General features: G+C 42.6%; 1 protein-coding gene and 1 long non-coding RNA gene across 8 annotated transcripts in view; one reads left to right on the top strand and one right to left on the bottom strand.

The window, feature by feature from the left end:
* HAUS6 (HAUS augmin like complex subunit 6) overlaps positions 1-24,075 on the top strand; it is a 35,599-nt gene that overhangs the window by 560 nt on the left and 10,964 nt on the right. For all 7 annotated transcript variants that reach the window (XR_013925023.1, XM_080372875.1, XM_080372877.1 and 4 more), the window contains exons 2-12: positions 413-505; positions 2,352-2,427; positions 3,407-3,539; positions 4,079-4,220; positions 15,731-15,796; positions 15,918-15,969; positions 16,167-16,346; positions 16,971-17,155; positions 17,757-17,886; positions 20,998-21,094; positions 23,561-23,651. Coding sequence is in view for 6 of the 7 variants with exons in the window: in XM_080372875.1 (XP_080229001.1) it covers positions 413-505; positions 2,352-2,427; positions 3,407-3,539; positions 4,079-4,220; positions 15,731-15,796; positions 15,918-15,969; positions 16,167-16,346; positions 16,971-17,155; positions 17,757-17,886; positions 20,998-21,094; positions 23,561-23,651 (1,245 nt within the window). In the remaining variant the exon portion in view is untranslated. The remainder of the gene's footprint in view (positions 1-412; positions 506-2,351; positions 2,428-3,406; positions 3,540-4,078; positions 4,221-15,730; positions 15,797-15,917; positions 15,970-16,166; positions 16,347-16,970; positions 17,156-17,756; positions 17,887-20,997; positions 21,095-23,560; positions 23,652-24,075) is intronic.
* LOC308056927 lies at positions 4,280-12,557 on the bottom strand. Its single transcript, XR_013925029.1, has 2 exons — positions 7,980-12,557; positions 4,280-7,408 (listed from the first exon to the last, which is right to left on the bottom strand). It is a non-coding gene; the product is annotated as an uncharacterized lncRNA (long non-coding RNA).

Genomic DNA, 24,075 nt, shown 5'->3' with positions numbered 1-24,075 from the left:
TGGCTACGGCCGCCGAGGGGGTCGGTGCCAGTGGCGATGGTGACAGAGGAAGCGCCTGAACTGCTGTAGTGACCTGTGTTAGCTATGAAGAAGTGAAACCCAGAAATCGTTGTAACTCCTGTTCTCCCCTTGAGGCATCCCGCACAGTGGTATGGAGAAAGTGAACTGGCAGGCGCCGTACCTCTTGGTTTGAAAACGTCTTTGAGAGTAAAATGCTCTTCCTGAAATTATTTAAGCTTTGTTAAATAGGCTGGAGAATGCGTGTTTTTAACTATGCAGAAAATAAGGTAATCGATACATCACTTACAACACTTTATAATATAATATAATGCAGTATTTTGTAACCTTAAGCGGCCGGTAAAAATGCGGTGTTAATTCAGCATCCTAACTGCTTCTGATGTTTGCCTGTTAGGGTGGCGTTTGATACATCGTACACCCGGTTTCTCGCCGTTGCCCACTTCATCTTTACTAAGCTGGATCAGGACCTTGCAGAGGAAAGTTTAAAGTAAGTACTTGGCTTGTGAGGTTGCTGCTTTGCATATAATCAAGGGTATGGTTTATGCAGTTGCTGGAGGGTGGGGGTGGGGAAGTGGCTTCATGGGGAACGCTGTGGAAGTCAGAAAATTGGTTTTGTTTTGATCACAACTCTGTAATGTATCAGAATCCATCCTGTAATAAGTCACTAAGGGTAATTTGCTGATCAAAGGGGTTTTTAACAAAAGGAATGATCTTGCTGTAACAGATCTGAGAATGTTTTGTCTGGTGAGAAAAGAGATAACTGTTAACCATGAGGTTGGAGATGTACCTCCTCAAGGCCAGTGTTAAACTGTTATAGATTTGCTAATAAGTTAAGATTGATTGACTTTATTTGATTGATTATTTGATTTTATAAAAATCATTTTATAAAATAGAAATATAGAAGGATAAGAAATATATTTTAATGAAACTTATAGTTGCACAGTAAAAGCTGCTATGAGATCTTCTGTACATCCCGTACCAAGGCTAGAAGAATGGGCTAGAACCATTCTTAAAACTTAGGTAATAAATTTAGGGTTTGAAAGGTTTCTTTGTATTTGACCAGTCTTCTGTATGTAGAAGGTGTATTGAAATGTCAGAATATAAGATTAATGGAAACTGGGGAGAGTTGACTGGAACAGCTTGTAGTTACCTGCCAAGAAATCGTGAACTTTAGTAAAAGGTAATTCCGGCAGGGGGAGATCGCGACCACCGACTCATATACCACCTACCCAAATCGTACCCCAGACCCATTTCTAGACCTTTCTAAGCTCTACTGCGCAGAATCAGATCTAGGAGGAGAATATGTTAATGATTTATGGGAAATATTATGATTATGCATGAATACTTAGTGAATATGTATGAGTAAGTTCTATATATGGTGTCTGATTTTGAGACTTGGTGTGCGTTGATCGTGAGAGGACTCGCTCACGCACCCGGCCGTCAATAAAGAAGTGTCTGCTTATCTACATCACATTGGTGTCGATAAGTTCTTCATTCTGAGATTTCGGTAACAAAACCATAATCTCAAGTTACTATGACAACTTTGTCTTTGTCTAGACTTTAGTGTAAAAATAGTTTAGTTTGTAATGTACAGCTTCTTGCTACGGGACTGAGCATAACTTTACTTAAACCGGCCTTGAAGCTGAGATTAAAAGGGCTGTGTTATCTGTTGGAATTTGCCAGCCTGGATGGAGCTGCGACTCCCCGGCCGCCCAGTGCGCTGTTTTCGCTTTCCTGCCTTAATAAATACTTAGTGAATTTATTTCAGACTTTAGCTATTTCAATTCAACTATAACAATCCTTTACTTAAAGTTGTTTCTGATAGGTTCTGTAACTTGGCAAGTTTGGTAAAAACTTTCCTAGCTGCAAAGTAGTCTACCTTTCCTATTCCTTTCCCAGACCAAAGAGCAAGTAACATTTCCCAGTTAAGGACTGCAGCCAGGATCTTCCATGTGGGAAGAAGTCTCCATTTTCTTGAACGCTTTTTCTTACATGGCTGAGCTATTGGAGCTTACGCATTAAAGAAATACCTGGAGAAAGATCAATGATACAAAAATTTCCTTCTTCCCTTCTCCTGAGTTAAAAAGAGTTGCAAACAAATCCGTCTCTGAAGTCTGCATTTAGCTTATCATGGCAAGAAAACCTTGTAACTGGACAAATATCATTTAGCTATTCTTGACCAAGGTTAAATGCTGGCTCCTCCAGCAGGCATCGCTAAGAAATCTTTGTCTTGGTATTGCTTATGTAGTGGTTGATTAGATAACTGAGTATTTGAACATGTTTTGATACTGCTTTTTTTTTTTCCTTCTTTTTCCCATCCTTTTTAAATGCAGAAACTGTGGCTATTCATTATTCTTGGCAGTGCCTCATTTTTGGAAGAATTACTGTAGACGGCTAAAAGAAATGGCAGTGAGTATTATGAAGAGTGGAAATTGGTGCTCTTCGGGTTTCTGTGACCGCATTCATTTTTGAGAGAATATGTAGTGCTTTTAAATAAGAGTTTTAAATCAGGTTGTTTTACTAAAGAATTCAGTTTTACCTTGTGTCTTATTTCACATGGTTTGTCTTAAGTCCTTGTTTGAGGAAAAGATTGTGGCATGGTGGAATTTAGATGAATGACAGAGACTTTATCTTTGGTCTTAAAACTGCTGTGTCTTGCTTCAGGATAATGGTATTTGATTAAACGCAGGTGTGGAGGGTTCCTCGGCTCTGGGTGAGAATAATTTTCTTCAACTTGAGACATGTTTGCTTAGGTTGCCTGGGAAGGTGTTCATTATTGTGAAAGCGGTTTCAGACTAAAGTTTAAAGTGAACTTTCTATAGCAAAAGAGACAGACAAGCACTGATTGCTTAAGGTATCACTGGTTATTATGTTATCTTCTTATGCTGCCTTTTCTTTTAATGATAGTTCTAGAAATCAGGTCTTTATGTACTGGAACGCTTATTTTTCCGTAGCAGTGGACAAGGTGAAAACCAACAATGCAGTACCTTTGAGTAAGATAAAACCAGAAGAAAGTACACTGATTAAGGACTTCAGTAGAAAATATGAAAGAAAACTTGAGTGTTTTTTCAAAAGTAGGGATTACCTGTGAGGAGTTAGGAGGACGGAGATTTCTTAACGTTTACCCAACACTGATTTCAGTCTTTGTTTTGAAACTGTCTTTTGCATACAAAATTAGGGATGGTGGGGGAACATGGAAAAAGTTCTAGTCTCTTTTGCTGACTGGAGTTAAAATATCAGCTGTGGTGGCAAAGTAGTTTAGCTTTGCATCAGGCTTGATAGCGAATAAGCTGCAGTATTTTGGTACTCAGCTAAATGTTTGATAGCTGTTGTTTAGGCTTTATTTCTTAGATTAGTTTTACGTTTAAAACTGATGTAACTTTTCTAGGATGAAGATGAAGACTGTGTTCTACAAATTCCAGCTTCTGTATTTACTTTTCCTGTTGGTCCTAAGCTCATTCACATGTTCTATCAGTTGGCAAGATGTGTAGTGATTAAGGAGCTGAAAAATGACTCTGTAGGTAAGCCGTAATGAAACAATAAAAATGCATAATTTGTTGTGTTTGACAGTGCATCCATCAAGTCTTTAATATATGCCAAGAGCACTAAGTGGTTCTGAGTTGACTGCTCAGTTCAAAATCTTTTACAGGGTTCTGTGTGCTTGCATAGAGCTACTGCTCATAGAATGATACAGATTGGTTTGCTTTATATTGCATTATGGGTCTTGCTTCAAGATTCATATGAGTAATGCTGTACGCTGTTACCCATACAAGCAATGGTTTGGTCCAAAAGTACTGGACCACTATACTATATTCTTACAACTTGGGGAATTCTGAAGATCAGAACTGTCCATTCTAGTCATCTTGTATTGTTTTGGTAACATAAAGAATAGGTAAAGGGTGTGAGAGTGAGGGAATGAAAATGTATACAACAGAAAGAACTGGCAAAAAAGACAGTGGGCTTCTTGATTTGTGAATCTATGTAAACTAGGTAGATTAGGAAGCTGTCTATTTGCTAAAAGCAAATGATGTAATTAATCCAAACATTAACTTCCATTTAGGGACTGATGCACCTTTTGCTGTAGAGTTGAGCCCTGAGTATATGTACATGGCAGATGTAAGACACAGAGTTGCATACAATAAACTTCTGACAGTTTTTCAAAGGGAAGATTTTGTTCTTCAGGAATATGAGGAGAAAGCACAGTAAGTAATGCATTTAAAGAAATGGAGTCTTTTCATAAAAGCTGACTTCTGTGTGTGTGTTTTTAAAAGGGTTTGAGGAGGCTGCATCTGCTTTACATCATGAATTCTGTTGAGCTTCTCCCCATTTTTTCGTCCTGTACTTCCCTTAATTGACTGTTCTGCTGTGTATAGGGACTTTGTGAAGCACAGTAGTCTAAATAAATTAGTTCGTCACTTAGGAGATGCTGGATTTTGGAAGATGTGGTTACTTGGGCATTAAAAATGATCAGGGAGCTCTGCATGTATAGTACTGATTTCTTAACATTTGAAGGGTTATATCTTAGAATATAACTGTCTCAAGATGAAACATTTAGTCTTTGCTTAACCACTGTGGGACACATTTTATTTACATCATTGTCCTGGGTTTGGCTGAGATAACTTAATATTCTTGGTAACTGGTGTAGCTGATGCCGTACTATGTTTTGGATTTTCTGTGAGAATAACGTTGATAATATACCGATGTTTTTAGCTGTTGCTAAATGGTGTTTGTATACTAAGTCAGAGACTTTTCTGTTTCTCAGGCCTTGCTAGCAAGGAGGCTGGAGGAACACAGCTGGGAAGGGACACAGCCAGGACAGTTGACCTGAATTGGTCAAGGGGATATTCCATACCATAGAACATCATACTGAGTATATAAGCTGAGGGAAGAAGGAAAGGGGGAATGTTTGGAGTGATGGCATTTGTCTTTGCAAGTAACCATTATGTGTGATGGAGCTCTGCTTTCCTGGAGACGGCTGAACACCTACGTGTGTTGAGCTTTCCCTATTAAACTGTCTTTTATCTCAGCCAACAGATTTTCTCACTTTTACCTTTCTGATTCTCCTTGATCCCACTGCGGCGGGAGGGAGCGAGTGACGTCTTAGTTGCTAGCTGGGATTGAACCATGATGATAATCCTTAGCTACTTTACCAAAATTGTGCTATTTTCATTCTTGTTTGAGAAAAGGAATAACCAGAACTTCCTATGCAGACACAGGGTTATATATCAGTGGAATTTACAGAACTTGAGTGGGATTGTTTACAGGACTGGATGGTCTAACCCCAGTCAGCAGCTAAGAACCATGCAGCTGGTCGCTCACTTCCCCACTTGCCTGTTGGGATAGGGAGGAGAATGGGGTAAAAAGGTAATGGTCATGGGTCAAGATAAGAACAATTTAATAATTGAAATAAAAATAAATATAATCATAGTACCACCACCACCACTTGTAATGGAAATGAAAGAAGGGGAGAGAGGAATAAAATGCAAAACTAGAAAAAACCCAAGTGATGCACAGTACAGTTGCTGACCTCCCACTGACCAATACCCAGTCAGTCCTCGAGCAGCAGTTGGCAGGCCCTGGCCAGATCCCCCCCGGGACAATAACCACCCCTTATTCCATACCATTTATATCAGGCTAGACTTTCCAACACTGTCACCTTCCCTGTGCTTTGATATAAGGATGGACCATCCCTCTAAAATCCATTGAATTCATTTGGTCCATGATACTGGGCTCGTTCTGTCGTAACAGTTGAAATTTCAAGGCAGGAGAGATGGTGTGAGCTGTTGGGATTGTTGCATGTTAAAGCCAGTTCTGATTCTATCACCGCGGTGCTGGTCTGGTTTCATCAAAATTCATTCCCGGTTAATATGGCAGTTGGAAGGAAGTCAGCTTCAGATGTTCAAATCCGGAATGGCAGAGGTGGACGCCTTAAGTATATAGAAGTGTCAATATACAGTGTTTTGTAACAATTAACATCACACAGTTTGAATGTTTTCACCCAAAATCAAATTGCCTTGAAGCACACATTGAAGTTCCCCATCCTCTTACATTACCCACCAAGTACATCCAGGTCCTTGAGCAAAACCAATCCTGGGGATGGGTTTGCTTTTGCCTGAGGTAGGAGTAACCCAGACTGCTTTCCTCAGCATATTTTTAAGGTGCACTACAGGAACTTTATCCCCATCTACAGTAGGTAAAAGCTTTGACTGGGCAGGGCCAGCTTGGCTGGCAGTTCCTCTAGCATTGACTAACCAGGTGGCTTTTGCTAAATGTGTATACAAGTGTATGAAGGTCCCACCACCCGTTGCTCTTGGTGTAGTCTTTTAACAATCCGTTGTATCATTTGATTTTCCCAGAGGCTGCTGCATGATAGGGGATGTGATATACCCACTCAATGCCGTGCCCTTTGGCCCAGGTGTCTGTGAGGTTGTTTTGGGAATGAGTCCTGTTGTCCGACTCGATTCTTTCTGCGGTGTCATGGCACCATAAGACTCGCTTTTCAAGGCCCAGAACAGTGTTTCAGGCAGTGTCATGGGGCACAGGATAGTATCCAGCCATCTGGTGGTTGCTTCCATCATTTTAAGCACATGGCGCTTGCCTTGGCACATTTGTGGGAGTGTGATATGGTCAGTCTGCCAGGCCTCCCCATATTTCAGCTGTTGCCCCTCATATCAGAGACTGTAACTGCTTGGCTTGCTTAATTGCAGTGCAGGTTTCACATTCATAGGTAACTGCGGCGAATGAAGAGACGGGACGTAGCTTGATGCAAGCAAGATGTCGATTTATTGTACGCAATCACAAGTTTATATATGTTTTTAGAAGCTGCGTGCTTTAAACAGATTGGTTCTTTAAGCTAAGGATTACATACTAGGCAATCCCTGACTGGTTAGCTACAAACAAAGGACACTTTAAGTGTTTACAGTCATCAATTAACAGCCACATGTTACTTCTCCTTGGCAACATCTGTTCCTCATTCCCTTTTCTTGGCATGACTCATCCTGTTGATTGTTATCTATTCACATTCCTTGTCCTCCCAGGGTTTGTGGCCTACAAGTTCAAGCACATTCCTTTCAGCTAACTGATTGTTACTTATGGTCCTGATTTCCAGGCCCCCTCCTGCGGGTAACCTGTGTGGTCCTGTCCACCCCTTGATCCCAAGCCCATCTATATGTCAGATCTTTTCCTTGATGGCTCCAAGTATCATGGGCCCACTGAGCTATAAATAATTCACCTTTATGTTGCCAATCCAGATCTACCTAAGCTACTTCAGTCTTAGCAGCCTGATCTACCTGCTGGTTGTTTTGATGCTCTTCAGTGGCCTGACTCTTGGGTGTGTGAGCATCTATTTGGTGTACCTTCACAACCAGGTTCTCTACCCCAGCAGTGGTATCTTGCCACAATTGATTTAAAGAACATAGTCAAAATTTCTTCATGACTAAGTATCCTTTATTGGCAGCACTGGATGCACGGGGGATCCTTCCGCCTAATGTGCATGTCCAAAGTAACTAACTATCTTATATTTATACCATAAACCAATGACTATTCAATTAACGCCTATACATAGTCATTACCTAAACCCGCCTACTCTCGCTTCGTACGTTAATTAGCTTATCAGTCTTTTGTGCTTGTGCAAATTCTTCCATGAATTGTGGGCAGGGGTCCTCGGGACGTGGGCGGTGGTCTTTGGGAGGAAGGTGTACTTTTCACCTTTTGCCAGAAAATGCTGAGCTGGCTGTTTTCAATCAGCTCTTGCTATTTGTCTTTCCTCCTTGGGTGTTAAGATGCCGACAGGTAACAGGATGTCCACAGCCTCACAAGGTGTCAGCAGACACACAATACACAGGGGATGGATGTCGACAGCCTCACAAGGTGTCGGCGGATAACAGGATAGCATTACAAGATGTTGACAAACACAATACACATTGAGGATGACATTATTCTATCCTACAGTGAATTCATACAGTATCACAATGCAGCAGCCCGGATGGGTTTACCTTTGTGCTGCCAGTTGCTCTGCCTACATTATTGCAACCACCCTCACAGGGCATCTGCCACCATCCATGAGTCAGTCTAAGAGGTGAAGCGATTTGAAGAATCAGTCAGCAATATTCAGGCGAGCGGAGGTTATCTTTATTCGGCAGCGCTGGATGCATGGGGGATCGCTCCACCAGAGTCATTCATACCGAGGGAACCGTTCAGCCCCCTCTTTATACAAGTCACTCATGTCTATTCATTAACTTTCCAGGAACTTATTGACATATCTTACACCTGGACAATTAGCACATTCCATTCAAGGACCTAGTATATCTTCAAGTTAACAACATTAATATATCTGTGCCTGGACAACGTCCTTGAGGAGTTGTCTCTATGCAGACTCTGTTCCTTAGTGGTCACGTTTAAAGTCTCCATCTTTGCCACATTGCATGTACAATAGGAATATAAGTCAAAATGTCACTTCTAAAGATAACCAACCCAAGGACTTAGCAGTTTGTGCATCTGTCATGTTGCAGTAAGGGTCCTTGGACATCTCCGACTTTAAACATAGGTGCGTCATCCTTTAGATAAGTGGTACAGCTTTCACTATTCAGAAGTTTTGGCCACCTTTCTTGTTCAGCAATGTCTAACCTCTGCAAACTGACTCAATTCATCTTCTCCTTCAGCAGTTTGTTGTAGAGGACTCCATAGCAGCTCCCTTCCCCTGATGCTTTCCTACAACATGGCAGGACTCATCAGTAAACTAGGCATACTGCTTCTCATTTTCTGGCAATTTATTATATAATGGGACCTCTTTAGTACATCACCTCCTCCTCTGGTGATATTTTGAAATCTTTGCTTTCTGGCCAGTCCGTGATCACTTCCAAGATTCCTGAATGACAGGGATTTTCTGTTTGAGCTTGTGTGATCAGTATGACCCACTTGACGTAACATCAGTTGTGTGATGTGTAGAGCAGACTCTCCCTTTGAACGTCCAGGCCAGCACAGGCAACGGGTGCGAGGAGGAGCTGCGCTTCAATAGTGATCACTTCCGAAGCAGTCTGAACCCCTTTGTAAGTGGCCATACCTCTTTCTCAGTTGGAGTGTAGCGAGCCTCAGATCCTTTGTATCCCCAACTCCAAAAGCCTAACGGTCGACCTCAAGTCTCCCCTGATGCTTTCTGTCAGAGGCTCCAGGTAGGGCCATTCTCCCAACCTGTGGTGCAGAGCACATTCTGTACATATTGCCCTGTCTGGACTGGCCCAAGACCTACTGCTTAAGCCGTCTCCTATTTAATTTGTTCAAAGGCTTGTTGTTGCTCAGGGCCCAGTTAAAATCATTCTTCTTCCGGGTCACATGATAAAGAGTGCTTACTATCGTACTGTAATTTGGAATGTGCGTTCTGCAAAAACCCGTCACAGCTAAGAAAGCTTGTGTTTCTTATTAGTTGTTGGAGACATTGCTTTTATTTTGTTGATCGCATCCATTGGGATGTCATGATGTCCATCTTGCCATTTTATTCCCAAAACTGGATCTCCTGTGCAGGTACCTTGACCTTACTTTGTTTTATGGCAGAGCCAGCTTTTAGAAGGATTTGGACTATTTTCTTCCCTTTCTCAAAAACTTCTTCAGCTGTATTACCCAATATGATGATGTCTTCAGTATATTGCAGGTGTTAGGGAGCTTCATGCTGTTTTCAGTGCAGCTTGGATCCGTTCATGGCAGATGGCGGGGCTGTGTTTCCACTCCTGGGGTAGTCAGTTCCAGGTGTATTAAGATGCCCCTCCAGCTGAAAGTGAACTGTGGCCTGTACTCTGTAGCCAAAGGGACTGAGAAAAAAGCATTTGTGTTATCAGTCAGTGGTGGCATACAACTTGGCTGCCTTTGACTTCAGTTCGTATTGGAGTTCTAGCATGTCTGGCAGAGCAGTACTCGGTGGTGTTGTGACTTCATTCAGGCCACAATAGCCTACTGTTAGCGTCCGCTTTCCATTAGACTTCTGCATTGGCCATATGGGGCTATTAAAGGGTGAGCCGGGTCCTGCTGATGCCTCCATGGCTCTTCAGTCGGTGAATCAGCTTACGAATGGGGATCAAGGAGTCTTGGTTGGTGCAATATTGCACAATTGTGGTAGTGATTGGCACCTGTTGTTCTTTGACTTTCAGCAACCCCACAACAGAAGGGTCCTCCAAGAGACCAGGCAAGGTAGACAGCTGCTTAGTTTCCTCCATCTCCAAGGCAGCTATACATAAAGCCCACTGGTACCCTTCTGGGTCCTTGAAATACCCTCTACTGAGATAGTCTCTGCCAAGGATGCACAGAGCCTCTGGGCCAGTCACAGTGGAGTACTTTTGCCCTCACTCCCAGCTGGGCTTGTTTCAGCCTCTAATACAATTAGCTGTTGGGATCCCCTGTCATTCCAGAAACAGTAATGGATTCTGGCTCTTCATAGCTTGATGGCATTAGGGTACACTGTGCACTGGTATCTGCTAAAGCCTTATGCTCCTATGGGCCTGATGTGCCATGCCATCAGAGCCACATCCGGTAAACCTGGTTGTTCCCTCCACCTGGCTGGAGGCAGGGCCCCTCTAGTCTTGGTCACAGGATTCTCCACTTACTTGTAAAAGTGGGTTAGAATTCCTTTCCCTATGATCAGGAGTAAGATCAGTTCTTCCACTCTGTGGGAAACTGCCCACTGGAGACTGGAGCAGCAACCTTCCTGCAAGAACCCTTATTTTTGATTTTTCCTTGCAATTCATGTACCCATGCCTTCGGGGTTGAGGTGGGTTTTCCATTCTACTTCCTCATGTCCTGTCCATGGTCCCACAGGGAAAAACACAGCGTACTCTGTGGTGTGTACTTCCTATGTTCTCCCTTTCAAGCAGAAGGGCACTTACTATTAGTAGGTGAGGTGTGGATCTGTACAGGTGGGGAGTAGGATCGATCCTTTTTGAGTTGCTAGACCAGTTCCTGGATAGCTGAGACAAGGGAGGTCGAGATGTTCCCTTCATATTTCCGGAGCTGGTGAGCCACTTCATTTGTTGTCAGTGGTGCTTCATCTTTCCAGCTTATTACTGCCAATGAGTTGGCATATGGTGATGGTGTGCTCCATACAAATTTCCGCCCATGGGTTGCGTGCATGGGACTTCGTTGGGGTCTGTGGGTAACTGCGCATTGTCCTGGTCATAATAAATTATCTCTTTCATGGCTGACTCCCTCAGGTACTGGATACCTCTCTATTGCAGTCCACTTGCCTGGGCAACATGTAATGTCCTCCTTGAAGAGATACCTTCACATTTGACACTCCAGAGGCTGAGGACTTGTGTCCCTCTTCGAATTGCCTTGTCAATGCCCCCTTCTCTAGAAAGTGACCTCAGCTACTTGGCTTCCCTACCCTCTAATTCCAAACTATTAGACCCATTATCCCCGCATTGAAGTAGCCAGGTGATAACTTGCTCACCTGGATCATGGCTAAAATCTTTTTGTATATCCTGCAGCTCATTCAGGGATAGAGATCAAGTGGTTACCTCTTGTTCTGCCTCTTCCTCCTGTTCCTGCGATGGCCCTGCTTTGTCCTCCTTTACTAAACAAGCTGACACTTCTGTCCATTTCTTCTTGTGTATAGGGGCAACTGATAGCAGCATGGTTTGGTTCTCTGGTTCAGCTGCAGTGTATGCTGTGGGGGTTCGCGTAGCTGCAGTGCCTGTCACTTTACCGTCAGATCCAGAGACTTTCTGTTGCCCTTGAGGGTGCTGAATAGCATTCAACAGGACTTGGTAGGCATGGTCTAGGCCCCAGCACGTTGCAGTATTTTGTGCCTCTCTGGAACTGCCACGGTGGTAACATTCTTCCAAATATTTTGTTAGTTTTCCCCGATTCTGCACTTGTTCAGGGGTGAAGTTCTGAAACACTGGAGATGCCCACTGTCCTAGGTACTTGCCCATAATGTCCCACACGCCTTTCCACTCATAACTATCCAACTTGACAACAGATCTCTGTGTGGTATTCTTATTAGTTGTTTAACCTAAGACCAGGAACACATTTAGCATTCCTAGCAATAGGGTCATGCTGGTTTCAGCATCCCAAGAATATTAAAAATTTTCAGTGTTCTCAAAGCTACTGTAATTAACGTGGCGGGAAGGGCAAGATGTGGAAGGGTGTCTCTTTCCTCCGCGGGAGACAAGGCAAAAGGTGTAATTACTAATAATAGTTCCCGCTGGATGAGTCCCAAAGTACAGAGGGGATGGTAACTGAGTACACAGACCAAATTTCATAACCAGCAAGTCTTGTTGTATCAGAACCCCACACTATATAGTACAACACAATGATAATTTTTGTCCAGGCTCCAAGGACAATAAACAGCACAACAGGGACCACATTCTGCAAGTAAAGTACATAACACAAGCCTGAGATCATGGGCAGCAACTTCTAGAGCAAAGAAATCAACATTGTGGTGAGTGATTATTCAACAAATATAGATACTTATGAGAAATTTGTTTTAACACACTAGTCAAATCTGTCGTTACCTCAACCCTTCGTGCCCCATGTTGAGCACCAGCCACAAAGTTGTTACAATTTAATAATAAAATGAAATACAATAGTAAGAATTATAGCAACAACAATTGCAATGAAAAGTAGAGAAGGTGAGAGAGGAACAAAATCCAAAAGGACAAAGCCAAGTGATGCACAACACTTTTGCTGGCCATTACACATTAGCTGCTGACTAATGCCCAGCCAGTCCCTCAGCAGTGCTCGGCTGGCCCTGGCCAACTCCCCCCAGTTTATATACTCAGCATGACCTTTTAGGGTATGGAATATGCCCTTGGCTAGTTCAGGTCAGCTGTCCTGGCAGTGTCCCCTCCCCATTTCTTGTACCCATCCAGCCCTCTTACTGGCAGAGCCTGAGAAACTGAGAAGTCCTTGTCTTGGTGTAAACATGATTTAGCAACAGCTAAAAACATCAGTGTGTTATCAACATTATTCTCACCACACCAAATCCAAACCACAGCTACTAAGAAGAAGATTAACTAGCCCAGCTGAAACCAGGACAGGAGGGCTTAAGTTTACCCTGGTGTTTGCTGGGAAGGCAATGCAGTGGTGCCTTAGCAATCTGGGGAAACAGGATTGCATCATGGATGGCTTTGTAATGCAATCAGTGGGTGTGCTGAGTAGGAGTGGTGCTCTTTTGAATTTGCTGGTGACAGGTAAGAGAAATTTCCAGAGATGTAATTGCCAACAGGAGCCTTATGGTCACTGCAATCAAGGCTGTAGTACTTAAGATCCTAAGGAGCATGAGAAAGTCAAGTGGAAGAATAATGACACTGGACTTAAAAGAACAAATTTCCACTTGTCCTGGAAACTGCTAGGAGGTACCTTGTGGAAAGCAGAAGGGCTGAATATACCCTAGCAGGAGTGCTAGGGTATATTCAGAAATCCTTGCTGAAGCTCGAGTGTGGTCCATTGCCTTAAGTGGAAAAAGAAACCAACCTGGTTAAAACAGTTAGCTAGTGATAAAGCTCAGAAACCAAAGCAGCAGCATATTTAATATGGAGAAGGAGGTTGACTTCCAGACATAAACAGAGAAATATTTTTCAGGGGTGCAGTGGTGTAGTTATGAAGGTCAAAGTTTAGCTAAAGCTCCAAGAGCCTGAAAAAAGTCTTCCATAGGTATGTTATTAGGAAGTGGAAGTTCATAGAGGATTTATGGCTGCTTCTGACGGAAATGGTAAGTTAAGTTACAAGTGTCACAGGCTGAAATACCCAATCCGTCTTTCCCACAGTGTTCATGGATGAGGTCAGTAGCCCAGTCTCTGTGCCAAGAAGCAACAGTGAAAGAAGCAACAAACCACTGATAGAGGGTAAAGCAGAGGTTCATGTGTCCAAACTTCACATACAGAAACCTTTGCTACCTAAGGGAATGCATCCAAGGATGCAGAGATACTTACCTGGCATCATTTCAGAACTGCTCTGTCATCTTTGGAAAGATAGAAACCTAGCTAAAGGGGTGAGCTGAAAGGTTTGTAATGCCTTGAAGTCTTAACCGGTGGCAGATCCTAAGTGGGTTTCCTCTGGGGTTGATACTGGGTCTATACTATTCCATGTCTTCATAAGGAATATGGATGATGGAATTGAACGCAAACCCACCAAGCTTTCAAATGATGCCAAACTGTGAGGAAAGGTAGGTATACTAGAATGGGGAGCCATTATACAGAGAGACCTTGCTGGGCTTAAAGACTTGCCCAGCAAGAATTGTGTGAGGTTTAACAAAGATTAGCGTAAAGTCTTGCACCTGGGATGGAATAATCCCAACAGCAGCCCAGGCTTGCAGGAGATTGGCTGGGGTCACGGGTCAGCAGTGTGCCCTGGTAGACAAGAAGATCAACAGTTTCCTAAGCTGTATGAAAAGGAGCACAGCCAGCAGATCAAGAGGTGTATTTCACTCTACCTGACAATTCTAAGGCCATACCTGGAATGCTGTATTCAGTTTTGGTTCTCCCAGTTGAGAAGAGAGATTGAAAGATAGCAGAGGTTCTAGAAGAGGACCACAATGATCACAGAGTTGGAGAACTTGACATGTATGGGTAAAAGCTGTAGAAACTGGGTTTTTTTAGCCTGAGGAAGACAGAGCTCAGGGGATTTAATCACAATGTTCTAAAAAGTGGTTGTAGAGAAGATGGAGGTGCTGTCTTCGTAAAGATGTATGGTGACAGGACAAGAGGCAACAGGCCCAAGGTGCTTAAGGGAAAACTCCATCTGGATTAAAAACAAAAAATCCCTTGTGAGAACAATTGAACACTGGAATAGGTTGCCCAGAAAAGTGGTGGAATCTCCCTTGCTGCAGACATTCAAGACTTGGCTTGAGAGGACCACAAGTAACTTAACTGAAGGCTTTGCTTTCAGTGGAAGGCTCAACAATATAATTTCCAGAGGTTGAAGTATCCTAAGCATCTGTGATTTCTAATTCTGAATCTCCTCTCACCCTGCTTCAGAACTGTTACTGCTCTTGCTTACCTCGTGAGTGGTTCCCTTTAAAAAACATAGTTCTGTGTATTTTTTTCATTCTCAACAAGGCATCAGAACTCTGCAGATCCTTTAGAATTCAGCATGATTCAGGCACCCAGTGTTTCTGAAAATCAGCCCACTGTGGTTTTACATGCTTAAAAATTTAACAAGAGCACTGTGGCTTTGGCAGAAGACCTTTGGTCGTCCAGCTGCTTGTACCCCAGTATTCTGTTCTCTGATTTTTTGAAACTGAGGGATTTGGGTACTGTACAATTGCTGAATATATTTGGAGGTTTGTATTGTTAATGTACGTTTCTAGTACACTGTTGTTCTTGGGTCTAATAAAAGCTCTTCCTATGCAATAGAGTAAGTGATAGCTTGATTGCTTAATTTGCAAGTATCTTCACGGCTTTCCCATCTGTCTTTCTGCACAAAGTCATGGTGAATGAAATCAAGGATAATAAGTTTTAGGTTGGTTTTGAGTTTTTCCTGGTTTGGTTTTTTTTTCCCCATTTTTTTCCTTTTTTTTTTCTCTGTGTGTTCTGTGTGTGTGTGGTTTTTTTGTTTGCTTTGGTTTGTTTTGTTTTTTTCCCCCCATTGTTCCAAACCTACCTCAGTACACAGATTTTGAAAGAATGAGCATGATTGTTTAGTGATTTTAAGGAATTCAGAGAATAGCAGAGTAGAAACTTGGGATTTTGTAAAAATCTATGGTATCTGTTAACATTTTTCCTAGAATTTTAATTAAAGAAAGAAAGCGGATAGAGTCTGAATATGCAGTCCTGAAGACGCAGTTTTGCAAGTAAGTGTTTTCCCGTGTAACTAAGTTAGCATATATAAGATTGATTTCTTATTCAATTTTATGAAATATGAACTATAGTTTTGTTGTAGACCACTTGAACTTGTTTTACGTGTGCTTGTAGGACAGAACAACATGACCAAAACAAAACTGATAGAACTGAGAAAATAAAGAAGGTGAGCATTTTTCTTCTCCTGTGGCAACATACTGTATTTCTTCTTACATTTCTGCAACATTTATTCTTAGATATTGTTATTTCCACTTGTCTATGTCTGATTATGCTAGACCCTTCTTCTGCTTTCGTGCAGATACTAATGATAAGTATTATGGTAAACATTTTAATGTAACGTTTTTGTCGTCCTTGCCTATTAAGGTCCGCAGTATGTGGACACTTGTAATAGAAATGCTTGCATCTCTGAAAAAAGAAAAGGAAGAAGTGGATTCTGTACTTGATGTACTTGAAGGTTGTGCTGGTCAGCGCGTTTTAGATGGAGCTAATGTTTTCAGTGTTCCCAGGCTGTTGTGTGACAGAGTCAAGAGTGATGGATACCAAGTAAGTAATTTTTGTCCTTCTTGTTGAACTGTATTTTTTTTTTTAGTCCCCAGGGGTGTAATTAGATACCTTTAAGAAAAGAAAACTTCACAGATGATAAGAGATGATTACTTAAGGATGGATAAAATATGTGATGTGTATGTAAAAGTTTGTTATGATTATGGTGCTGTTTGGCATTGGTTATGTTTCAGCCATTAATCTCTTAAGTTCAGTAACTGCATCATTAGGTTTGTCTCAGTATTTGATTTTTTGTTGTTTAGACATTAAAGCTAGGTTGATCAGTTTAACTATTGCTTTAACTAATGGGCTTTTATTTCCAGTGTGTAGTATATGGTGCTGTATAGGCTGGCCACATCTTTTGGAACACTAGTTAAACAGAATACCTCATTGATTGAAGTTTTCTTAGTTCATATTTCTTTACAGGCTCCTTTCAAACAGCTGATTCTAGAAAACAAACCGGAGGCTTAAATGTACGGTGCATTTTTTGAAAAATGAAGCAATCAGGGACCAAATCAAAATTGCAAAGTGGAACTTGGTATCCCTGCTCTGACTACAAAAGACTTAACTTTCTGATGTTGATGCTGTTCACTCATTCTTTTTTTTTCTTGCTTGCTGTACTTCAAGCATTGCACAGGAAATATATATGAAGCTGAAAACCTGAATTTCTTAACAGTCATTAAGTTATTAAATGAAGCCCAGAGGGCACTGAGAGATCAACATTGTCAGTGTAATTTAAGTCAGCTGCTTCAGTTCACTGAGAACAGTATTATGCTCTGCAATGGACTACTACAGAATTTGGAAGCGAACAGGTAATTGTCTGGAAATTTTTGGTGGTTCCCTGTTCTTTAGTCTAATGATCATGTCTTTCTACCTTTGAGTCTTTTCTGAAATAATATAATTTATACTGAGAACATATTGGTTCAATATTTTTCCTTTCACTCGAGGAAATACAGTTGTCTTGATTGTCTGTGTAATGTTTGACTGAGATTTTTCTCTATGTAACTTCAGCTTTTTGTCCTTGCTTCATTAATATTTTTGGCTTTGTTCCTGGGGACTTTGTTTGCTAGGTGGTCTGACTTTATGGTTTGTTTTTTTTTCTTGTTATGTTAGTCAGTTCTGGGATTTTGAAACTTTTATCTGAAACTGGCTTACGGGAACTTTAAGTGTGTATCTGATTGTTTATATGTATTTTAGTATAGTTCTTCCAGTTCCACTGTAAGAAACATGAAGACTACCTAGCAGCTGCTTTTTAGGTTGTGAATTTCAGTTAGTTCTTAGTGCAGGCACAAACTGATACATAGCAAAGATTTTGCAGGATAAGTGGAACATGTAATACTTTCCATCTTCACGCAGCATTGTTTTCTCCACTAACAGATGTGTTATTTCATTTTCCGTGCTTATATGTTATAGGGTGAAAATAGAGCAACAGGATCTTTTGTCAACAAGAGGATCTATTTCTAGAAAACAGGAGGACTGGAAAGTGACGTGGGAAGACTTTCTTGGCCAGTGTCCTTTTAATTTAACCTTAGATCAGAGTCCTGTAAGTAGCATTCAATTTATCTGATTTCAGGGAAGAGAAAGGATGAAAGTGAGAGAGGATGTACATCTAAGCTGGTGTGTTCCGTTGCAACACTTAAGCTTTATATGTAAGGTTAGGGAATTAGAAAGCACAATATACCAGAAATCGCTTTATGAAGTAGTCTTTCTTAAAAATGTGTTTGTCTTAATGACAGATGGTTCTTCATTTGAGATGGAGGATGGAACCATCTTGTCAAGACAGTAGATCAGCATAAGAGCAAGCTCATTAGTTTTGGTTTTGTCCATGTCCATTCCCCATGGAAACTGAGTTTTTGTATAGCATCAGTCTGAACTGTGTGAGAAGCAAGTGGAATGTAGTGAGCTTTTCCTAGGGGGATGGATGCAAAATGAGTTGAGAGCTTATGGGTAAAGATTGAGGGGCGGGTCAACATGGGGGACACTGTTGTGGCTGTTTGCTACAGGCCACCTGATCGGGAAAAAGAAGTTGATGAGGTCTACAGATGATTGGAGGTAGCCTTACTATCACAGGCCCTGGTTCTCGTGGGGGACTTCAACCTCCCGGGTATCTGCTGAAAAGACAACACAGCTAGGCTCATGCAGTCCAGGAGGTTCCTGCAGAGCGTTGATGATAACTTTCTGGCTCAGCTGGTGGAGGAGCCAACACGATGAGGTGTGCACTTAGACCCTGTCTTCACAAAGAAAGAAGGACTGTTTGGGGATATGAAGATTGTGGCAGCCTTGGCTGCAGTGACCTTGAGGTGGAGTTCAAGGATCCTGCATGGAGGAAGAAGGGCAGTAAAGTAGCATTACAACCCTGAACTTCAGGAGAGCTAACTTTGGCCTTTTCAAGGACCTGCTTGGAGAGATCCCATGGGTTAGGGCTCTGAAAGTCAGGTGAGGTCCAAGAGAGCTGGCTAATATTCAAGCATCTCTTCCTCCAAGCTGAAGATTGGTGCATCCCCATGAGCAGGAAATCGAGCAAAGCGGGCAGGAGACCTGCATGGATAAGTAAGGAGCTTCTGGCAAACCTCAGACAGAAGAAGGAACTTTTCAGAATGTGGAAGAAGGGATAGGCCACTTGGGAGGAATATAGGGATGTAGTACAACATGGAGGAAGGTGATGAGGAAGGCTAAGGTACATTTGGAATTAAATCTGGTGGGGACAGTCAAGGACAACAAGAAGAGCTTCAGATGACTAGGGAAAATGTGGGTCCACTGCTGAATGAGGTGAGTGCTCTGGTGACGGACACAGAGAAGGCAGAGTTACCGAATGCCTTGCTTCAGTCTTTACCGCCAAGGCCGGTCCTCTGTTCCCAGACCCCAGAGGGAAGAGAAGTCTGGAGAAAGGAAGACTTTCCCTTGGTTGAGGAAGGTTATGTTAGAGATTATGCAAATCCATGGGCCCCGATGGGGTGCATCTCTGAGTACTGAGGGAGCTGGCAGATGCTATTGTCAAGCCACTCCATCATCTTTGAAAGGTCATAGAGAACAGGAGGGGTGCCTGACGACTGGAGGAAAGCCAGTGGCACTCCAGTCTTCAAAAAGGGCAGAAAGGGGGACCCAGTAAACTACAAGCTGGTCAGCCTCACCTCCATCCCTGGAAAGGTAATGGAACAGCTCATCCTGGAGCCTGTGGAGGAAAAGAATGTCATCAGAAACAATCACCTTGGATTCACCAAGTGGAAATCATGCCTGATTAAACTGATAGCCTTCTATGTTGGAAAGATGCTGGGTAGATGAGGGGAGAGCAGTGGATGTTGCCTGCCTTGACTTCAGAAAGGCTTTTGATAACATCCTCATAGGTAAGATGAGGAAGCGTGGGCTAGATGGGTGGACAGTGAGGTGGATGGAGAACTGGCTGAATGGCAGAACTCAGACGGCTGTGACCAGTTACGCAGAGTTTAGCTGGAGGCCTGCAGCTAGTGGTGTCCCCCAGCGGTCAGCACTGGGTCCAGTCGTCTTGTTCAATTTATTCATCAGTGCCCTGGATGAAGGGACAGACTGTCACCTCAGCACATTTGCTGATGATACAGAACTGGGAGGGCGGCTGATACCCCAGAGGCTGCGCTGCCGTTCAGCGGGGCCCGGGCAGGCTGGGCAGTGGGGCGGGGGGGGCGTCATGAAGCTCAGCAAAGGCGGGGGTAGGGTCCTGCGCCGGGGGGCAGCGACCCCACGCACCAGCACAGGCTGGGGCTGACCTGCTGGCAGGCAGCTCTGCGGGGAAGGACCTGGGAGGCCTGGAGGACACCGAGTGGCCCGTGGGCCGGCAGTGTGCCCCGGTGGGCAAGGAGGCCGCTGCCAGCGTGGGCTGCATCAGGAGGAGCGTGGCCAGCGGGTGGAGGGGGGTGTCCTGCCCCTCTGCTCTGCCCTGGTGAGGCCGCACCTGGAGTGCTGTGCCCAGCGCTGGGCTCCCCAGTTCAGGAGAGACAGCGACTGGAGAGGGGTCAGCGGAGGGCTGCAAAGATCATTAAGGGACTGGAGCATCTCCCTTATGACCAGCTGAGAGAACTGTGCCTGTTTGGCCTGGAGAAGAGAAGTCTACAAATACCTTCAAGGCAAGTGTCAGGATGATGGGGCCAGGCTCTTTTCGTGGTGCCCAGTGACAGGACATGGGGCAGCAGGCACAAACTGCAACACAGGAATTTTCATGTGAATGTGGGGAAAACCTTGTTTGCTTTAAGTGTGACAGAGCAGTAGAACAAGCTGCCCAGAGAGGTTGTGAAATCTTCTCTGGAGATGTTCAAAACCCACCTGGATGTGATTCTGTGCAGCCTGCTGTAGGTAAACCTGCTTTAGCAGTGGGTTGGACTAGGTGATCTCCATAGGTCCTTGCCAACCCTGACCATTCTGTGATTCAGTGAACATCTGCTAAGTTTTGTTTTTACTTTTTAAAGTGATCTGTTTGATGAATGAACAATAATTTCCATTCTGACACTCACAATGATAGAGGGATCTGAGATAATACCTAACCTAGCTACTCAGTAGAGAGAGAGAGAAGTTTCATGTTGAATCTGGTTTGCAGAAAAGCTTTTGTAAATAGTTGTCTGTTAATTGATGTCGATATGTGGATCTTTTTCAGCCGCTTTGTGTTAATTTTTTTTTCTTTTGAAAGGTACTTGGTTTATCAAGAGCTTTGCCACCCTGTTCTGATGTTGCAGAAGAAGAAGATGAGGATATCGACTGTAGTCCACATCTGTTTTCAGTTTCAGGTGGGTGAGCAGGAGAAGCTTCTTTTTGTTCATCCTGTCTCGCATCACAGTTGTTAAAAATTACTTGGAGTTGAAAAGACTGCTTGCTTTTGCAAGTATCTTTGATAGTCTCTGATAATTTGGTTCTGAATGACTTCTTGCCACAATTGCCTTGCATTTTTCAACCTTGTCTTATCTCAAGAGATTCTCTGAGGTTTTTGATACGGCAAAAGAACAATGCTGGAGTTGTTTGGTGTTTTGTTTTCTTGCATGAGGGATGTTGACACAGATTTCCATGTACAAAGGTTCATTCATGGGTTCTAGGGAGTACCTTAACAGTAACAGTTGCTTCAGATTGGAGGGGTAACAAGAAAGAGACAAAGATAAAACGTTTCTCATTGTCCAGCTGGGAAAAGAAATTTAAGGTGTCCTCCCAGGTAAGCATCTTTCCTTGGTGCATTCTGAAATACTTGTTCCACAGTTATTGTGCCGTTTGATCTGTGTTGATTGCTTTCAGTCTTTAGGTTAACAGTGCTGATCAGAGCTCACTTTGATGAGAAGAAATTATTACTGTTATAACAATGCATGGCATTGATTTAAGTATTTTAACGGTGAAAATTTTTAAGTAGCTGTAATTCCAAGTTTTTATTTTTGTATAGGGAAGTTATCTGTTCTGTGCTTTTATTTACTTATTTCTATTATGAAAATTACTTGAATTGTCTTTAGTGAAGATTCTTCAGTATTTTTGTTGCAAGGTTAAGATTTTATAAGCAATTTAATTTATTTTAATTGATTTGCCAGTATAAAGAGGAGCATAACTAATAGGGGCTGGTGACTGTGCCTGAGGGTACAGAAACTAAGAGAATGTTATGTGAAACGCTTTAATCTGAGACATCATTCACCTGTTCATTCTTGAAAACAATCCCAGGAAGCGGTACATATGACTAATTATAAAGGATATGTGTTAATTAGAAATGAGACATCTGCTTGAGTCTATGTCGTTAATGAATGGCACTCTATATTCTGCTGCTAAAATATTTTGTGGCTAAGAAAGCATGTAGCTTATGTGTTGGTGGGGCTGTTAACAAGGCAACTAAGGGAAGGTGAGGGCCAGCAACAGAGCAGCTTTTGGTTTTGGCACCTACTGTGTCGGAGCGGTAGCTGGACGTTTTCAGTTTTGGGGCTGGGCTCTGCGAGACATGGATATTGCACATTCTAATCGGCTGATGAGCTGATTGTATTTTACTGGGTAGTGCTTATTGACCAAGTGCTGACTGTCCCTAGTGTAGACTTACAAATTAGAAACTGCAAAGCAAGGGTGGAAAAAGGAGGGGGAAGACGACTTGAATCATGTCTCATTTGCAATCCGTTTTAGGAAAAATGGCATAGCAGACAAATGTGTTGGAATTTCAAGGTGCAGAGCAAGATGGAGAAGATCCTTTTGGTTAAAAAGCTGAAAGCACTGCTCCAGCAGTCTGAGAGTATATAAGTATAGGGCTAGAAGCTGCAAAGGAAAGGCTACAGAATTACAAATGGAAGGTCATTTGCCTTAAAAATGTCAAAGATAAAAGCACTGTGAGTAATGCTGTGAGCTTCTGGTAATATCAGAAAGCTTGAGACAAATCGGTGTCTGTGGCATTCTCTACATTGTTGTTAAGATGGCTTGGTCTGAGAATTGAGCCACTAAGAAAACTTAACTTTCTGCCTGTTAACGTGGTGAGCTTTAAAAAAAAATGTTAACCTCACCTAACTTCTTGAAGTGAGTTTGGAATTTAGAGGTGGTGTTGAGGTAAATACAAAAGGAAATGCCTTTTATTTTTGCAGAAGCTGAAACTTAGGGTTAGTATAGGACTGCTGAGGTTAAACTTTGGCTCTTTATCCCAGTGATGTGCCAAAATTGGTGTTTGTTGTTCTAGAGTCCTGAGCCCAGCTATGTATACCTGTGATAATGCGAAAAGCATTTCCTTACAGTGTGCTTTGCCTTGCCTATACTGAGGCAGCACTGGTCAGAGAGATGAGTATATCTGCAGAGATATTTATTGATAAATGCAGATGAAGATGGTGGGATAATGTAGGTAGAATTTTCCATTGTGGAACTGATGCACCACACAAGTGATGTGTATGTGAAGAGGAGGGGATGATGATGACGCGTGGCTGGGATTGTAGTTGCGAGGAGAGGGGAACACATTTTTGTTTCATGATTGATTGATACAGGCAGAGCAGCAGATAGGATCACGCCTTTCAAACATGCGTTTAGGAGCAACGCAAATAGGTGCTGGCTGCTGGTAGCCTCTGTGGCTGCAGGTGGTACCTGCGCAAAAGGATTGATTACACTGTCCTGCTAGGTATTAATTTCTTTTTCTTGAAGTATTTGTAAAGTCCATCCTGTGAGTAGTCTACAAAAGTGGTCTGAGTCACTTGTGTCACCTGGTAAGCCTCAGCAAAAAAAGTGGAAGCAGCAGTAACACTCTTGACTTGCTTTTCTAGATGTTTGTGACTCTGTTGCTGAAAGACGTTCTGAGAAGGATGGTGGGGCATTGGGAACTACGATAGATGAGTCAGCAGCACCACCAACATGGTATGATGTTAATGAGAAACTGATGAAAAAGCAGTGGGAAAAATTAGAAATACACTTGTTGGAGTTGAATATATTGCACCTCTTGATCCTTAGTGGAATATTTCAGTAGCCCACTCCTTACATGCCACATCCACCTGATTTAGCAAGATGGTTCTAAAGTAACCGTCGCTTTCTGCAGCTGTTGACTGATTGATCAGCTGGTGCTGAACAGGATGTGCAGCAGCCACATTGCAAGGTTTTTGTCTCACTTTTAACTACATTCTTTCTAGCTTTAAGAGGTGGGTGGAGAAAACAGAATTCTGTTTCTCAGATTGGATCGAGGTAGGCATATATGTTCAGTATAACCTGAGAATAAAAGGACAGACGTTGACAAGAGCCCTTCTTTTGTGTTTAAAAAACCCCAAACAACTGAATCCGAACCGAG

This window comes from Falco punctatus, assembly GCF_963210335.1.
Source record: "Falco punctatus genome assembly, chromosome: Z".
In the NCBI taxonomy this organism is placed as follows: domain Eukaryota; kingdom Metazoa; phylum Chordata; class Aves; order Falconiformes; family Falconidae; genus Falco; species Falco punctatus.
Note: the sequence above shows the minus strand (reverse complement) of the source record. Positions and strands in the feature narration are given on the sequence as shown.